The 14,713-nt window shown below is 36.8% G+C and overlaps 1 protein-coding gene across 2 annotated transcripts in view; it reads right to left on the reverse strand.

Annotated features, from left to right (window-relative positions):
* Positions 1–1,123: 1,123 nt before the first annotated feature.
* The window catches only part of LOC134546226 (cell division cycle protein 27 homolog), a 106,986-nt gene continuing 93,396 nt past the window's right edge, over positions 1,124–14,713 (reverse strand). For both annotated transcript variants that reach the window (XM_063388859.1, XM_063388858.1), the window contains exons 13-16: positions 12,111–12,314; positions 8,810–8,963; positions 7,955–8,066; positions 1,124–5,943 (exon numbers count right to left, since the gene is read on the reverse strand). In XM_063388859.1, the coding sequence (XP_063244929.1) occupies positions 7,963–8,066; positions 8,810–8,963; positions 12,111–12,314 (462 nt within the window). In that variant the 3' untranslated portion in view covers positions 1,124–5,943; positions 7,955–7,962. The remainder of the gene's footprint in view (positions 5,944–7,954; positions 8,067–8,809; positions 8,964–12,110; positions 12,315–14,713) is intronic.

Below are 14,713 nucleotides of genomic sequence, written 5' to 3' on the forward strand. Positions count from 1 at the left end.
CGTTGAATGTGCAGTTTATACTGTGTTATAAAAAAATTGTTTAAACAAGAAGATTGAGGATTAAAATAACACTATCACCACAACGTTATTTTCGTTCTGAAACCAGATTTTATTACATGAAGTATTGTAATAACATTTAGCTTTGATTTTATTGCTACATCTTTATTTTTTAGAGCAGCATTAATAAAAAATTGGTGGTGTTAGCATACGCTACTATCAGAGCAAGTCATCTTGTCCACTTCTAACCCCATTACTAGGAAAAAATAAGCTCAAGCATATTTTTTTTATAGTAATACCTATAGGACGATGAAATTCTTTGGTGATAACTGTGTGTTACGACATGTTACCACAATAGAAATGTGTTCCAATAACGAAATGAATCCCAATCATTTAATTCAGCTCCACTACATACTCAACCACAAACACTGAATCTGCTTACTTGGCATTCCAAAAAAATTCACATAAACATATTAATAATAATGTAATAATTTATTTTCAAGGAGAGAAAAAATCACTAACACAAATTTCACACAAACTATAAGATGTTCCATACTTAATATTACAAACACAGTAATCTTGTGTGATAGAACAATTTTGTCATTGTAAGCCACTCAAAACTCACTACATTATAATCTTGATTTTACATACGCTCACCGTTTCATGGATTGCATTTATAAAATCGTTAACTTCATAACTCGGGGATGGTCTTGGTTTGTGGTTTGATAAATACGTACAGCACTAAAAATATTAAGAATGAGCATGTATATTGTTTATTGTTAAGGATGTTAGAATCTTTACTTTAGACCAGTTTCATTTCTAACCACAGTTTTATACCAATAAATTATATATCAGAACAATATTATTAATGTACCAAGATAATTAAAGTCCAATTTTCTGCCTGAATCTTAATCTTAATCTTAATCTTAATCTGAATCTGAATCTTAATTTCATAAAGAATCTACACAATATTTATTTATGTCATAAAAATACATGAACTTATATTCTAAGTACAGTCAAACCTCTCTGAAACGATCCCTCACGGTTCCCAGGAATAGGGTCGTAATAGAGGGGGGGGGGGGGGGGGGGTCGTAATAGATGTTTTCCGAAATTTTCAGTTGATTTCAACCCCCCCCCCCCCCCCCTTCCCCCAAACCACTACTCGCTAAGAAACCAGCCGTACAATGGCAGGATGCTGTCACTCACAATGCTAGACGGCTTTGCTTTAAACCCACTTCAACCTTCATGACAAGTCCGTCGCCCTACAGGCCACCTCTAAAGAAAATATGTCAAAAGACAGTTTATTTTTACTGGTTAGTTTACATGTACGTTTTCTGCTTGCCGTAGTTAAATACACTAGAACCCCGATGTCACGAACCCCGGATTTAACGAAGCAGTGATTTTACCAATACATTCTTGGGAACCGTCAAAAAATTGGACATTTTGACCAAAATGTGAAAATCAGGAAAAAAAAATTAAAAAAAAAAAAAAAACAAATGAAAGATTATTAAAATCTGTTAATTTTAACACACAGCGTATTTTTTGTCAGCTTTAATACTTACAATAATGTTCATGTAGGAATAACAAAAAAATAATGGGACATTTCCTTTAAAAATATGGCAGCGGTAGGTTCTGCAATGTGAGTGGGTGCACACAAAGCTCGCCTGGCTGGTTGGCGGCAGTGGCTTCATGACGCCCTCCCCTCTGTAACATTCTTCAAGGCTAGCTCATCCCTCCCAGACACACAAACCATCTAGTGTCCTCCCTTATAACACACCAACTTCACTCCCCTTTGAAAAACCTTCAGTGAGAAAATACATTTTTCACCCTCCCTTCTCCCGTAAAATTTGGCTATTATGAATGGGGTACTAATACGGTGAGGGAGGGGTAAGATCGTTGTAAATATTTTCAGACCCCTCCCTCCGCACCAAACATGCCCAAAAAAAAGTATGTCAAAATATGGCACTTTTCACACCAAGTTCAAGTTCAGTCATCTCTGGCAAGGAATTTACAAGCTTTCAAACTTAAATATAAATGTATTTTAATAGCAAGAGTCCTATGAAAAGGAATATACCGAATAAAATCAAGCTACTGTCACCAAACAAAGCATAAAACGGCCCAATGCGTGGTTGCTTCCTTAATGCTCGCGCGAGAGGCGAGACGTGGAATGTTAGAAGAAAGATAAATGCGGGGGAGACAGATGGCAGCCAGTGTGTTTCCTGCTTGGGGAATAAGTGGCGTAGGTTTTTTTTTTATGCTGGGTGAAGCAACCTTTTTCTATCAACCCACGGAAAAAAGATAATTGCTTCAGCTGTCAAAATAAACATCGCTGCGCAGTTAAAACAAGTCGAGGCGGGCCTGCATCCAGTCGGTCGCTGTGTATATCTACTCGAAAAACATAACATCTCAATTCATAACCAATTCATTCCTTATAACCTACACGTATTGCCGGATGTTTTCAGCCTGATCCATGCAAGTTTTTTAGCCACGTTTTGAATGAAAACAACTGGCGGGCCAGTGTTGTGCCCTGTTTTGCGGACACACAAAGCTTTTATCAATTTTCTGACAGTTTTAATATATATTTACTCTCCTCGTTAAAATGAAGCAGATAACGTGATTGTTAACATGTACAAGCAACATCCGAGATCGGCCGCAGCGCACGGTACGGGGAGAGGGTGAGCAAGGGCGAGCGAGCAGCCGACTACCATGTTCACACGCTGCGGCTGGAGGGTTTTTCCTGCGTTGAAGATATTAATAGTAATTAATATTTAATGGTATTTTATTTATTAAGTCATAATACACAAAATCGGAAAAAAAAAGAAAAGAAACCTGAATGTCATCAACAATAGTTCACAAATTCAAGCCAGAAATATATACCAAATAGGACTTCAAAAACTAAGCAAACATTGTCAACCAATAGTAATCAAAATCAAGAGAAATCCAGCAGGTAGCTTTGCCTTAACTGCGTACCACACTAGACACTCGCAAAAAGCTAAACGTAAACACGTTGCCACAAAAACCTTTATCTGCACCCTTCCGGCAAAAGGACGTGGAATGGGGGTTGTTAAGCGCTGACAGCGGTCGACAGGAAGTGGTATCTATTTTTAGATTATGCACTGCCTACGGCAGTACAGCACTGGGCAAGAGAAATGCAATAACACGCTACTCACCACAAGAAACTTATTTTCTGTCTGATTTTCTTCGGATTTTCAGCAATTTTTTTAACGGTTCCTTGAAATTTGGTTGTAATAGAGAGGTGGTCGCAAAAAATGGGGTTGTAACAAAAAGGTTTTACTGTATTTTAACTTTTAAAACGTTTAAGGATTCATCACATCCATATTATTAAAATATCTATGCAATGCAACAAAATTCGTATACATAAGAGGTCGTCCTTAAACTGACACTAAAAGACACTTGTTTTAATGGACATTGTAATTTCTAGCCTTATGTTTACTACGGATGCTAAAATTATTTTGCTTTACGCGTAATTAAAGGGCCCGCCTAGTCAGGGGTGTACAAGGCGGGATGATAAGCGCAACGCTCACTGGTACTTCTAGCGCGGTATCGTAAGGCTCTGAACTGGCGTACAGTTTTCTCGTCATGCACAGGGCAACTATGAAATCAGAGGTGTTATTTTAACATCATATGGCAGAGAAATGAAGATAAAGATGTTAAGCAAGTTCCTCAAGTGCTTTCAAGAATCTGTATTGGGTGTTTCAATGCCTAAATATTATTCTAAAAACACAAGTTTTCACCATTTTCACTTTCATAAAAAATGTAGTTTGAAAACAAAATCCTGAAACAGAACAACTTATCTACTCTCAGTGTATTCTTGAACGCCTTTCGTAAATAGACCCCACTCGGATATCATGAGCAGTTTTAAACCTGCGTGTTTTTTTCTGAAACTCTGCACACCGCTAAGAGTTCCCAGGTAGGCAGAGCCCTTAAGTACCATTTTAAATTCATAGTTGCTGAAATAAGTATTACTTACTTGCCAACATTGGGGTAATGCTTCAAGTAATCCGTGTTTCCCTAAAATTCAGTTAGTAAAGCAGTAAATCCTGTTCTATATGTGGCAAGATTGACCACAGTATTTAGTACAGCCACACAAATTGTTTCTTCATCAAATAAGAATTAGTTCACCAACAATTAATTTATCAAGTAGGATGTTTTTCAAAATTATCATTTCATCACTTATAAGTAAGGCTAACAGAACAAATGCTGGTGTTTGTTTACACCTGTAATGGTTAACATAAACACGGTATATTCATATAAGTCTAGCCGGTAGCCTTCAAACACTGTAGATTCACTTTATCTGCCCAAACCTGATGCACCTAACCCAAATTATAGCCAACCAGTTGACATATAAAGAAGTGACAGAACTTGGAAGTGAAAGGTTCTCTAATGTTTGTGCATTTAACTGCAGCATGTGTGTATGTTTGTTCTTAAAGGAGGTGATATTTTGCACTTGTCAAATAAGAAGAGATAAACCAACCATGTGATACAGCAATTGCAAGAATAACAGAGATGGTCTTGCATTAAGTTTGTCAGAAAGTATGATTTAATAAATTAAAATCACTGCTGCAAACTGCATGGAAACATGAAACACAAAGCATGCAGTAAAATAAAATACTACAAGCTGATGCTGGAGAAAACCTGCACTTAAAAAAATTTCTGGCACGAAACAGTAAGAAAACCTGAAAATTTAATGCACAGTACCATTTGTTCAAACATGCCTACCACTTCTGAGATATACTGCAAAATGTTGACTTTTTGGAAGATCAAAAACTTAACTTGGAATTTTGAAACTGATCTTTAAAAGAAGATGCAAATTAATAGACCATGCTTAATCCGACATTTTTTGAGAACATAACCAGTTAAATGACTTACTGTGTTACTGTACATTAAATGGAATTGAAGGGTACCACATTAAAACACTGTACTATTTCTTAGAATACATTTTATATATGTGTGTGTGTGTGTGTGTATATTATTCTGCAGTGTTCAGATAACGTAATATCTTGGTTGCTACAAATGTATAAAATTTTCACCCAAATAAAAGTTTTCTAGAATTATGATCCAAAATGTTTATTAGGACCTCCTATTCCCAAGAACCGTAAGGGATCGTAATGGGGATTTACTGTACACTTGCTACTTAGAGCATTGGCATTGCCAGTTTTTATTAAAAAAAAGCTAGCAGACATATGATTGGCACCTATATGTGTAACTCAATATATAGATAAAGCTTTTCAAACACCATTTATTTTACTGCATAGGGAGTCATTTGGTTATTTGATGTTTTCAAAAATGTAGGGAATATGCAACAATTTTTACACAATGCAGGTGATTGAATCAAAATTTAATAATTTTTTTAACTCCAAAACAGTAAATAAACAAAGAATTACAACCATGGAAACTAAATTCCACAGAAAAAAAATTGTTACCCGAATCAAAATATCACTCGACAACAAAATTTCTCATAAAACAATTTTTTTCAAAATTTTACAACATTACAGGTGTCAATAAATACAAATCATTTATTACAGCAGAAAATAAAATTATGTACACTATTATATAAAAGAATCATTAAAAAAAAAAACAAAATGGATGATTTTTAAAAATCATTTAAGGGAATTTGAGATGTTCTACTCCAGATATTGCAACACCGTTGATTGTTCGATTTGTAGTGCAAGTACTGTGTTGTATCTATTCATACTCCTTCGGGTGATGTTATTTCAACTGAACTCAAAACTGGAAACTGAAACTAGGAATGCTCGCTCTCGTATAGCTCCATCATGTGGTGTGCCGGTGCTGCAGTATAGGATGAAGACCCAACAAAACACAAACATGGAAACGATCATAGGGCATCTCACAGTCCGGTGGCACCAACTGTAATGCGTGGGATAGCAGATAGCATCTTCTGATTACACAGATGTCCAAGCTAGTCTGCCAACAATAATACATAAAACATCAGGTAAGTAAAACTCCACAAAGAATACTAATTGATAATTTTCCTATGAAAAAAGATTCTTACATCTAAACTGGTGTCCCATAGATCAACACGCAGGCAACTATAGTAAATCTCAGTCAACTCCGGCCACTAATGCAAAATACTTTAATTTTACCTAAACTTGGTCTGAAAAATAATCAAGTCTGGAATCGACTCTCTGATGTATAAATGCTGAACTCAGCTAGACTTGACTCAAAACATGTAACTTCTACCTCAAACGAAAAATGAACTTTCATAACCCCTTAACAAGGAGACATGTAAATTATGGTCTTCTATCCAGCCCAAGATCAAAAGTACAATATCAAGGAAACATTTTCATACTACAAAATTTGTGATTACTACATATTTATATATACAGTAAATTCCTCTTAAAAAAATCCCACTTTAGAAATTTTTCTGCATAATAAGTTTAAAAATTTGGTACTGGACCTAAAAAAATTACTATTTTTTACCTTTTGATAAAATTTTCCTGTTCATAAGTCTAAATTTATAAGTACCTTGAAAAATTTCTTAACAAGGATTTACTGTATTTTACTAAATATTTTTTTGTCCTATGTTTCCCCTATAAAATAAAAATATCTCCATCACAGACTTACATCTATGATTTACATTTTCTTGGGGGAGGGGGGCAAAACATGCAAATTTTAACTGCTCCCAATTCAAATTTGTAATGGCCGATGGGTAAAAGATATAAAATCAAGGACTCCATAAATTTATGGGTTAACAATAGGCCTCTGAGAATATCAGTTTTCTAGTTCAAATATCAAATTATTCACAAATAGTAAGAATAAAAATTATAATCTCACTAAAAACAATTTTTTCACATCACATAACGTCTGGAAAATTAGACAAATAATACTAAAGTGAAAGGTTGGTTAAGTTAAGTTAGTTACAATAATTATATGGAAATTTTTTGTTAAAATATTTAAATTATGAAAAAATGTTTTTCTAATTATGCAGCTAACCTAACAACCTAACCAAACAACCAAACATTCATTTCAGTTTCTATTCACCTATTTTTCACTACTATCAATAATTTTCGTGAACCACAAATACAGTACTTTGAAATCCATAGCAATCTATTTTACGAAGAAGTGAATCTTTTTTTTAAAATGCTGTATCCCCAAATTAATGATTGAAAGAGCTAACATTTACATATTTAAACCCTAGTTATTCACGAATTTTCATTGTTAAAAGCAGCTAGGTAAAGTGTATTTTAGTTCAATAATATTATAAACACATTTTTTGCTAATTTTATCTGGAATCTTAAACCATTATTTTTATTTTTTTTTTAGTCACATCTGTTTCATCATGACAATCAATTTATACACCGTCGAAACTAAGACAATTACTTATTTTAATACCCATCTTAATGGAGTGTCTGTGTTTTGTGGTGTTGTAGTCCAAGGTTGTTGACGTTTATTTTTGTCCCAATTCTAGTACGTGTGTCAAAAAGAATACAAACAATATTTTGTTTTCAAGATTGAAATGACAAATATGCAGTGTTTTGAATTGTTTACACAAATTTTTTCCGTAACTGTTTAGCGACAGTAGAAAAAAAAATTTAATACTTGTTGCAAGTTTAAAACTTTGCTTATTGATAATGATTTTGATTACGAAGTCCCATCCCATTAAACATAAAAAAACATATTGCACAAATTACTAAATCTCAGCGGTCAACGTTGGTATACGAGGTATGCTATGTCAAGAATTCGTAAGCAAACAAATATTCGTTATTTTGAAGTGTTAATATTTAAGGTCGAAATTACGAATAGTTTATTATTTGTGTTCGAAAATTCAAATATTCACACAGGCCTAGTTAACAATCAATTAATTTTCCTATGAACATAATTAAGAGACGCAATTCTTTTAAACCATGCAAAACCCAAACTTGACATAAGCAAATGATGTAGATATGAAACAGATGTATCACAGAAGTCTACTAACAAAGTGTGTTATATGCTGTCGTCGCTTTCTGGCGTCCTGTAGCTCGCTGGGACAAACCGCTGCAGTGTAGGAGTCGCCACTGCCAAGCTGCCTTCACTTGGAAAGTCTTCTCCTGCAACATAACAACACTCAGATATTTCATGTTTCAGATACAAGTTATTGATCTGATTGGGGTTTACGTACATACCCGTAAGGGCCCCGCCTACCCGGGCACACACACAGTGCCAGAGCTTCAGAAGAAACCTGGCGATCTGAAAACTGTTCAAGATGTCAGAGTAGGGTCTATTTACGAAAAGCAATTAAGAAAACAGGAGGGAAAAGGGGGGGGGGGGGGGGGGGAGAATTAGTAGTTTGATTACTGATTTTCATTATTTTTAAACTGTACTTTTAGAACAGTGGAAGCTAAAACGTGGTTTTCAGAACAATTTTTAGACATGAAAGACCCAGTACAGATACTCGAAAGCACTCAAAGGACTTGCATTAAATCTTTATCTTCATTTCTCCATCATATGTTATGGTTACCACTGCGCCAGTTCAGACCTTACGCTAAGAGGAGATATCACTCTAGAAGGAGCACCAGCGAGTGTCGCACTTATCATTCCATCTCACTAACATAAATACACCCCCTGACTAAGCGGGCCTCTTAAGACGAAGAGACCTCTAAGATTATAATGGGGCTCAGAACCATTCAGATACCAACTACCGTAGATACTAAGATATTTTAGTCATGCAAGCAAGAATTAATATAACAAGTAACTCAAACACACTCCACTACTTAAATTATTATGTAACTCATACTCAAGCGATATCTTCCAAAGACTTGTACACAAGACAACATTTACGTATGCCACGTACCTGCTGGTGTAGAAGAGTCATCTTCGACTTGCGACCTCGTCAGTGCGGGATCAATTCCTTCTTTGATCTGGCTGTTTGCACCTTTTGGATCAAGATCCGTAGCCCAACTAAAGTGCATCAATGCCAAATGAGTATTACCTAACTTTTTATGAACCTGAAAATCAACACAGAAAATTTCAAGACAAATAAATTTTACATACAATTTTTTATACCTAGCAAAACATTAACTAGAGGTAGGTAAGAAGAAATAACTATGGTCCCCACCAGTCACTCTCCCACTCTCCTCTCCACCAAAATAAAAATGGGAACACACTGTGTCACACGCCGCGAAGGCAAAGGCATGTCAAAACATTGCACAAGCTCATTGCACAGGCATGTTGCTTTACACGGCAGAGCCCAACTGTGAACACACTTAAAGTTTCAGAATCAATCACTAAAAATTTTGATTCTTTGACTCATTCATGAAAGAATATGCAGCACCAAAGAATTATTAAGAAATCCTGATCTATAACTTTATTTCAGCACTGTATAGAAAAATAAACAACAAAGTTGTGATAATGTAGGTTAAAATTAGCTTATGAACTTTCAACAAACATTATGGACATTAGTAGTCATAGAGGTACTTAATCACACATTTGGAATTCTCTTTGCTGATGACCTTAAAATTTATAGGAAATTTATCACTAATAATGACTGCTTGTTAATTCAAAATGATATTAATTCGGTGCAGAGAAAATCTGGTTAAACTTAACACTAAAAAAAAACCAAGATGATAACCTTTTCCAAAGAAATATCACTCTGTTAAATTTGACTACAAGTCAGAAAATACCTTGTTACTGGTTTCTGTAACTTTCTTCATTGTTTAGTTAGCTGTTGCCTACGAGAGTTAATTTTCTTTGAAGAAGTATTTATTTTTGTGTTTAATTAGAAAATGGTCATTTTTATTGGTTTTTGCCATTTTGTTAAAGTAATGTCGTTAGGATGCTAAAATGAAACTGAAATCGTCTGCTAAACGGACACCAAGTGTTGAGTGGGTATTGGGTGTTCCGATCAATCCCGAGGACGGTCGAAGGTGCACGACGATGACGTGGCGGAGTGACGCGCAGAGCTGTGACGCGCGAGCTGGTGAGACGGGACTCGCGAGCCAGCGACGACAGCAACATGGGCCGGCGAGAGCTGAGCGACCGCGACCCGTGTGAACGACCAGCTGGGGCCCCAGTCAACGCATATACAGAAAGGAGTCGACGCACATGCACCTTGTTGCCAGAATAGGCGAAGGGCGGGCCCGTGTCTTACTAGTTTTTGAAGTGGATGTACTTTTTTTTTTTGGATGCTTTTAACGAGAGGTGCAACAGTACCCACTTAGGCCGTGATTGCTCGAGACAGACAGCAAACGAGTTCTTGCATAATACCGTAAAAGTGCGCTCACAGGAACTATAGAGACTCAAGGACCTTTCATTTAATATTTTGTTGTGCCAATAAAGTGAATTAAATGTACATGTAAATATAGAGTTATTGTTTAATGTTCTTAGGAGTTAGTTTGAATCATGCTACTCAGTAACAGCCATGAGAGAATTAAAGAATTTGAATCCTGCTCTTACATTGTTTGGTTTTAAGCATCTCACACTTGCGGAATGAAAAGGAGAACTATATTTTGTATAGTCGCGTGTGGTGGGATTGTGCCACTCGCACGAAGTTTGACCCTCCTTGGCAAAAGAGTGTGAGGACAGATTGTTGACTGCAGTGTTGCTGGAGTAAAGCAACAGGGCGGTTACAACCTTAATCCCCAAAACCTCCTTTATAAAAGATCTTGGTATAATTTTAGATTTGAAATTATTTTTTCAAAAGCATGTACATATGTAGATTATTTGTACTAAAACTCTCGTCGAACCATAGCTTTAATTAAATATATTACTTTCTATGGTACCACTTCTGAATCTATTATTTCACTCTACTATGCACTGATAAGATCTAAATTAGATTACTGCTCAATCATTTGGAATTATATTTCATTGTCTGAAAGCAAAAAAACTAGTAAAAATTCAAAATAAAATAACAGAATCAATTAATACAACTAAATTTCCTTATACTGCTTCGACTCCTCTAGATGCTCTTTTGTACTTAACTGTTATAGTTCCAAAATTAAATGTCAATATTTAATCAAAAACACTGGAATGAGAATTCCTCAATTTAACAGCAGTTTACAATCAACCCTGTGCACAGTTCAAATCAACAATGACCTTATCTACTGACTTATTACAAATTCTAATAAACACGATTTTAAATAATTTATTTGAGGAATTCTTCTACTTTACCGTTCACTTTCTTTTCTCTACCTATTGTGTTTAATTTATGGTGTTCAATTTATAATGTGTTCAATTTAAATTTTCCATTATTATATTAAATAAATAAATATCTAGTTGAAAAGTTTTGAAAATGTATAATTCATGATATTATTAGTTTATTTGATTATCAATTGTTTTGTCCAGTTTATTCATTTTTGGATTTATTCTACCCCTATAATATATTAATTGTGTGTTTAACTGTTTATTATTATTTTTTTAAGTTTATTTTTGACCCATTCTGTTTTTATTGTTGTTGCTGCTTCTGTTGTATAGTTTATAATTATTTGGTCCTGTTTTGGTTGCTGCAAGTGTACGGCTCACTCACCCTACGTATGTTGGCAAGGAGTGGATGCGCCTACCTGCTGTGATCCCCACCTCAGATAGTGCTGCCCGCTCTTGGTGCCGACGGAGGGGGGTGTCCGCGCACTTGCTGGGACTATCTATGTATTTCTCTTTTAGTGTCAAGCCCACTACTGAAGCCCTCGGCTTCGTGGGCATGCGACAATGTGACAATAAATAACACTGCACATTGCGATCAAATTTTAATCTGCACCTGTTGTGAATAGGCCAGTGCAAATAGTCAAAGTTTTGAATACGAATAGTATATTTATGTGCTGCGAAAAAAATATTTTGGTGGGATTCCAATTCTCATTCTTACTATACCAAATCATCATTTGTATTTGCCTAAAAACTGATATTTGCAAAAACCTAGTTGTGAATTAATGAATGGTCGAACAAACAAATGAATTAGAATTTAACGTTACATCGAAAATGAGGTAACTGGAGCTGATGAGACAAGAACGGGACATCGATGGAATGAACTTGTGGTCGGAAACACCGGTGCTCCGAGAATACCAATCGGTTCATGGCAACGGTTGACTTTGCAGGGAATGGAACCCAGTTGGCCTCAGCGGGAGACCAGACTCTCCCCAATGGTCTCGGTGGTGAACACTAACCCTGCCGGTCAAGTAGTAGACCAGAGACTCGCGAGGCACCATTTCTTTGAGCTCCTCCAGCTCCTTGAGCGCGTCCACGTGGCGGCCGACCGCAAAATAGATGGACGCCCGGTGGAACTTGCACAGGGGGTTCGCCGGGTCCTTGCTGATGGCCAAGTTCAGTGTCTGGAGCGCTGCGTCCGTCTTCTGCAGTGCGTGCTGCACCTGTGGGTGCGAGCCGACCAGTCAGAACACCACTGGCTCTCGCGTGCAGGGTGCCCACTAGTCAGCACGTACAGGTCTTTAATCCGGCACTATGTGGTTTGGCTCATTCCGTTCGCCAGCACACTGAACTGCTCACTTTCAGATCTTTTAGGGTGGATTCTGGCTGTTGATTATCATTTTAGTACAGCATTTGCTGTTTTCTTTGGTATGCCAGTTAAAACTGCATTGAAATTCGATAATCCAGAAAATAGCTATTCCAGCATAGCTATTGTCCTACACGTGCCGGATTAAACACCTTTCTCTATAGTGACAAAAAAAAATTCTAATTTTGGTCTTTCGGGTGACTTTCGTGCTCCAGTAGACACCCTGTTGTACAGCCAAAAAATTAAAGCTTGCTCAGAGTTTAAAACAAGAATGGGGGAACAGGATAAATTCATAGTTTATTTATTATTTCTTCATTTGGTACAGCTCACAGTCTCAAAATTCTCATGTAATGTAACTTACAGTTAACTAATAAAGAAACATATTTTATGGTATTTCAAGGACCAAAGAACATGACTGCCATAATATTTTCTCAATGTGGTGAATTTAAGACTAGGCTTCACCTGCTGTTTTGGATGATTGCATTTTCATGCTGTTATTTTTTTTCATCTAGGACAAATTCTATGGATTATCCAACATATATATCCATTACATTTAAATTATTGTTTTGAAGCAAATTTCATTGCCAAATATATAGGTTATCTGATAATTGTGAAAAGCAAGTTGAATATCCATGGTTAATTTTTTACCCTAACTGATTGCATTGTGGTCACTCCTTAAAACGGGGCGACTGAATTGCGCCCCATTGGAAAGGGTGCCTTTCAGGTTTTTCAAGCACACACACAATTATATAAATCCTGATAGGCTGCCTTTCAAGAACGAGTTATTAACTGAATTTTAAACCGAAAAGAATCCTGATATGTGCCCCATTTGAAAGGGTGCCTTTCAAATTTTTCTTCATAAGCAAACGAATTTGTAAAATCCAGATAGGCTGCATTTCCAGAACATGTTACAGACTTCCTTTTAAGACATAAATTATCCTGAAATATGCCCCATTGGAAAGGGCGCCTTTCATGTTTATCTTCATTTGCAAAAATATTTGCAAATTTATGAATGGCTGCCTTTCCAGGGCTAGAATTTTGCTTTGTTGTTTGCGGGAAAATATCCTGAATTGTGCCTCATTGGAAAGGGTGCCTTTCAGAAATTATTAGTTTTCGTTAGATCCTTGTGGGCACTGAATTTTGCCTCATCGGAAAGGCCGCCTTTCAGGTTTTTTCCGTGTACGCATACAGTTAGTAAAATCCTGATGGGCTACCTTTCCACAGTTGGCTGTTCGCTTTGTTTTAAGCGAAAGAAAACCCTGAATTGTGCCCCATCGGAAAGGCCGCCTTTCAGGTTTTTTCCTTGTACGCATACAGTTCGTAAAATCCTGATGGGCTGCCTTTCCAGAGTTGGCTGTTCGCTTTGTTTTAAGCGAAAGAAAACCCTGAATTGTGCCCCATCGGAAAGGCAGCCTTTCAGGTTTTTTCCTTTTACGCATACAGTTCGTAAAATCCTGATGGGCTGCCTTTCCAGAGTTGGCTGTTCGCTTTGTTTTAAGCGAAAGAAAACCCTGAATTGTGCCCCATCGGAAAGGCCGCCTTTCAGGTTTTTTTCCTTGTACGCATACAGTTCGTAAAATCCTGATGGGCTGCCTTTCCAGAGTTGGCTGTTCGCTTTGTTTTAAGCGAAAGAAACCCCTAAATTGTGCCCCATCGGAAAGGCCGCCATTCAGGTTTTTTCTTGTACGCAATGAGTTTGTAAAATCCTGATGGGCTACTCAAAGACAGTTTATACTCTTTATTTTATTCCAAGACAATTTTGAATTGTCCCCTGTTGTTGAATGATCGGCACAGATAAAACCCTTTTACACACAAAATGCAATCAATGTATGTCTATACAAATTAATATTCAACTTAAGTAGGTGTATTTGGTAGGTCCTGGTGCACCGGGTCCAGGTGCGGGATTATGGCATTCGAGGCGGCCATCTTGGATTACGTCACTTCCGGCAGCAAAAACACGTCACAGGACCTCATTTTGGACAAAAAAAAGTCCCTATTTCGAGGGGAAATTTTTTTTTTTGAAGAGGAAATTTCCCTTTTCGAGAAAATATCCCCCTTTCTTCTGCTGTAGGATATCTGGAGATACAAGATCTGCAGGAGGATCCGCAAAATCCCCGGGGGGGGGGGGGGGGGGGGGGGTCGCAAGATACGCAGGAGGGGGGAGGGCTCGCAAGATCCGCAGGGAGAGTCAATTCTCCTCTTTGCGGAGTGATAGTTTAACATGTAAATCCCTATACCTGTCATTTCGTACATTTA

Source organism: Bacillus rossius, chromosome 1, assembly GCF_032445375.1.
Source record: "Bacillus rossius redtenbacheri isolate Brsri chromosome 1, Brsri_v3, whole genome shotgun sequence".
NCBI lineage: Eukaryota > Metazoa > Arthropoda > Insecta > Phasmatodea > Bacillidae > Bacillus > Bacillus rossius.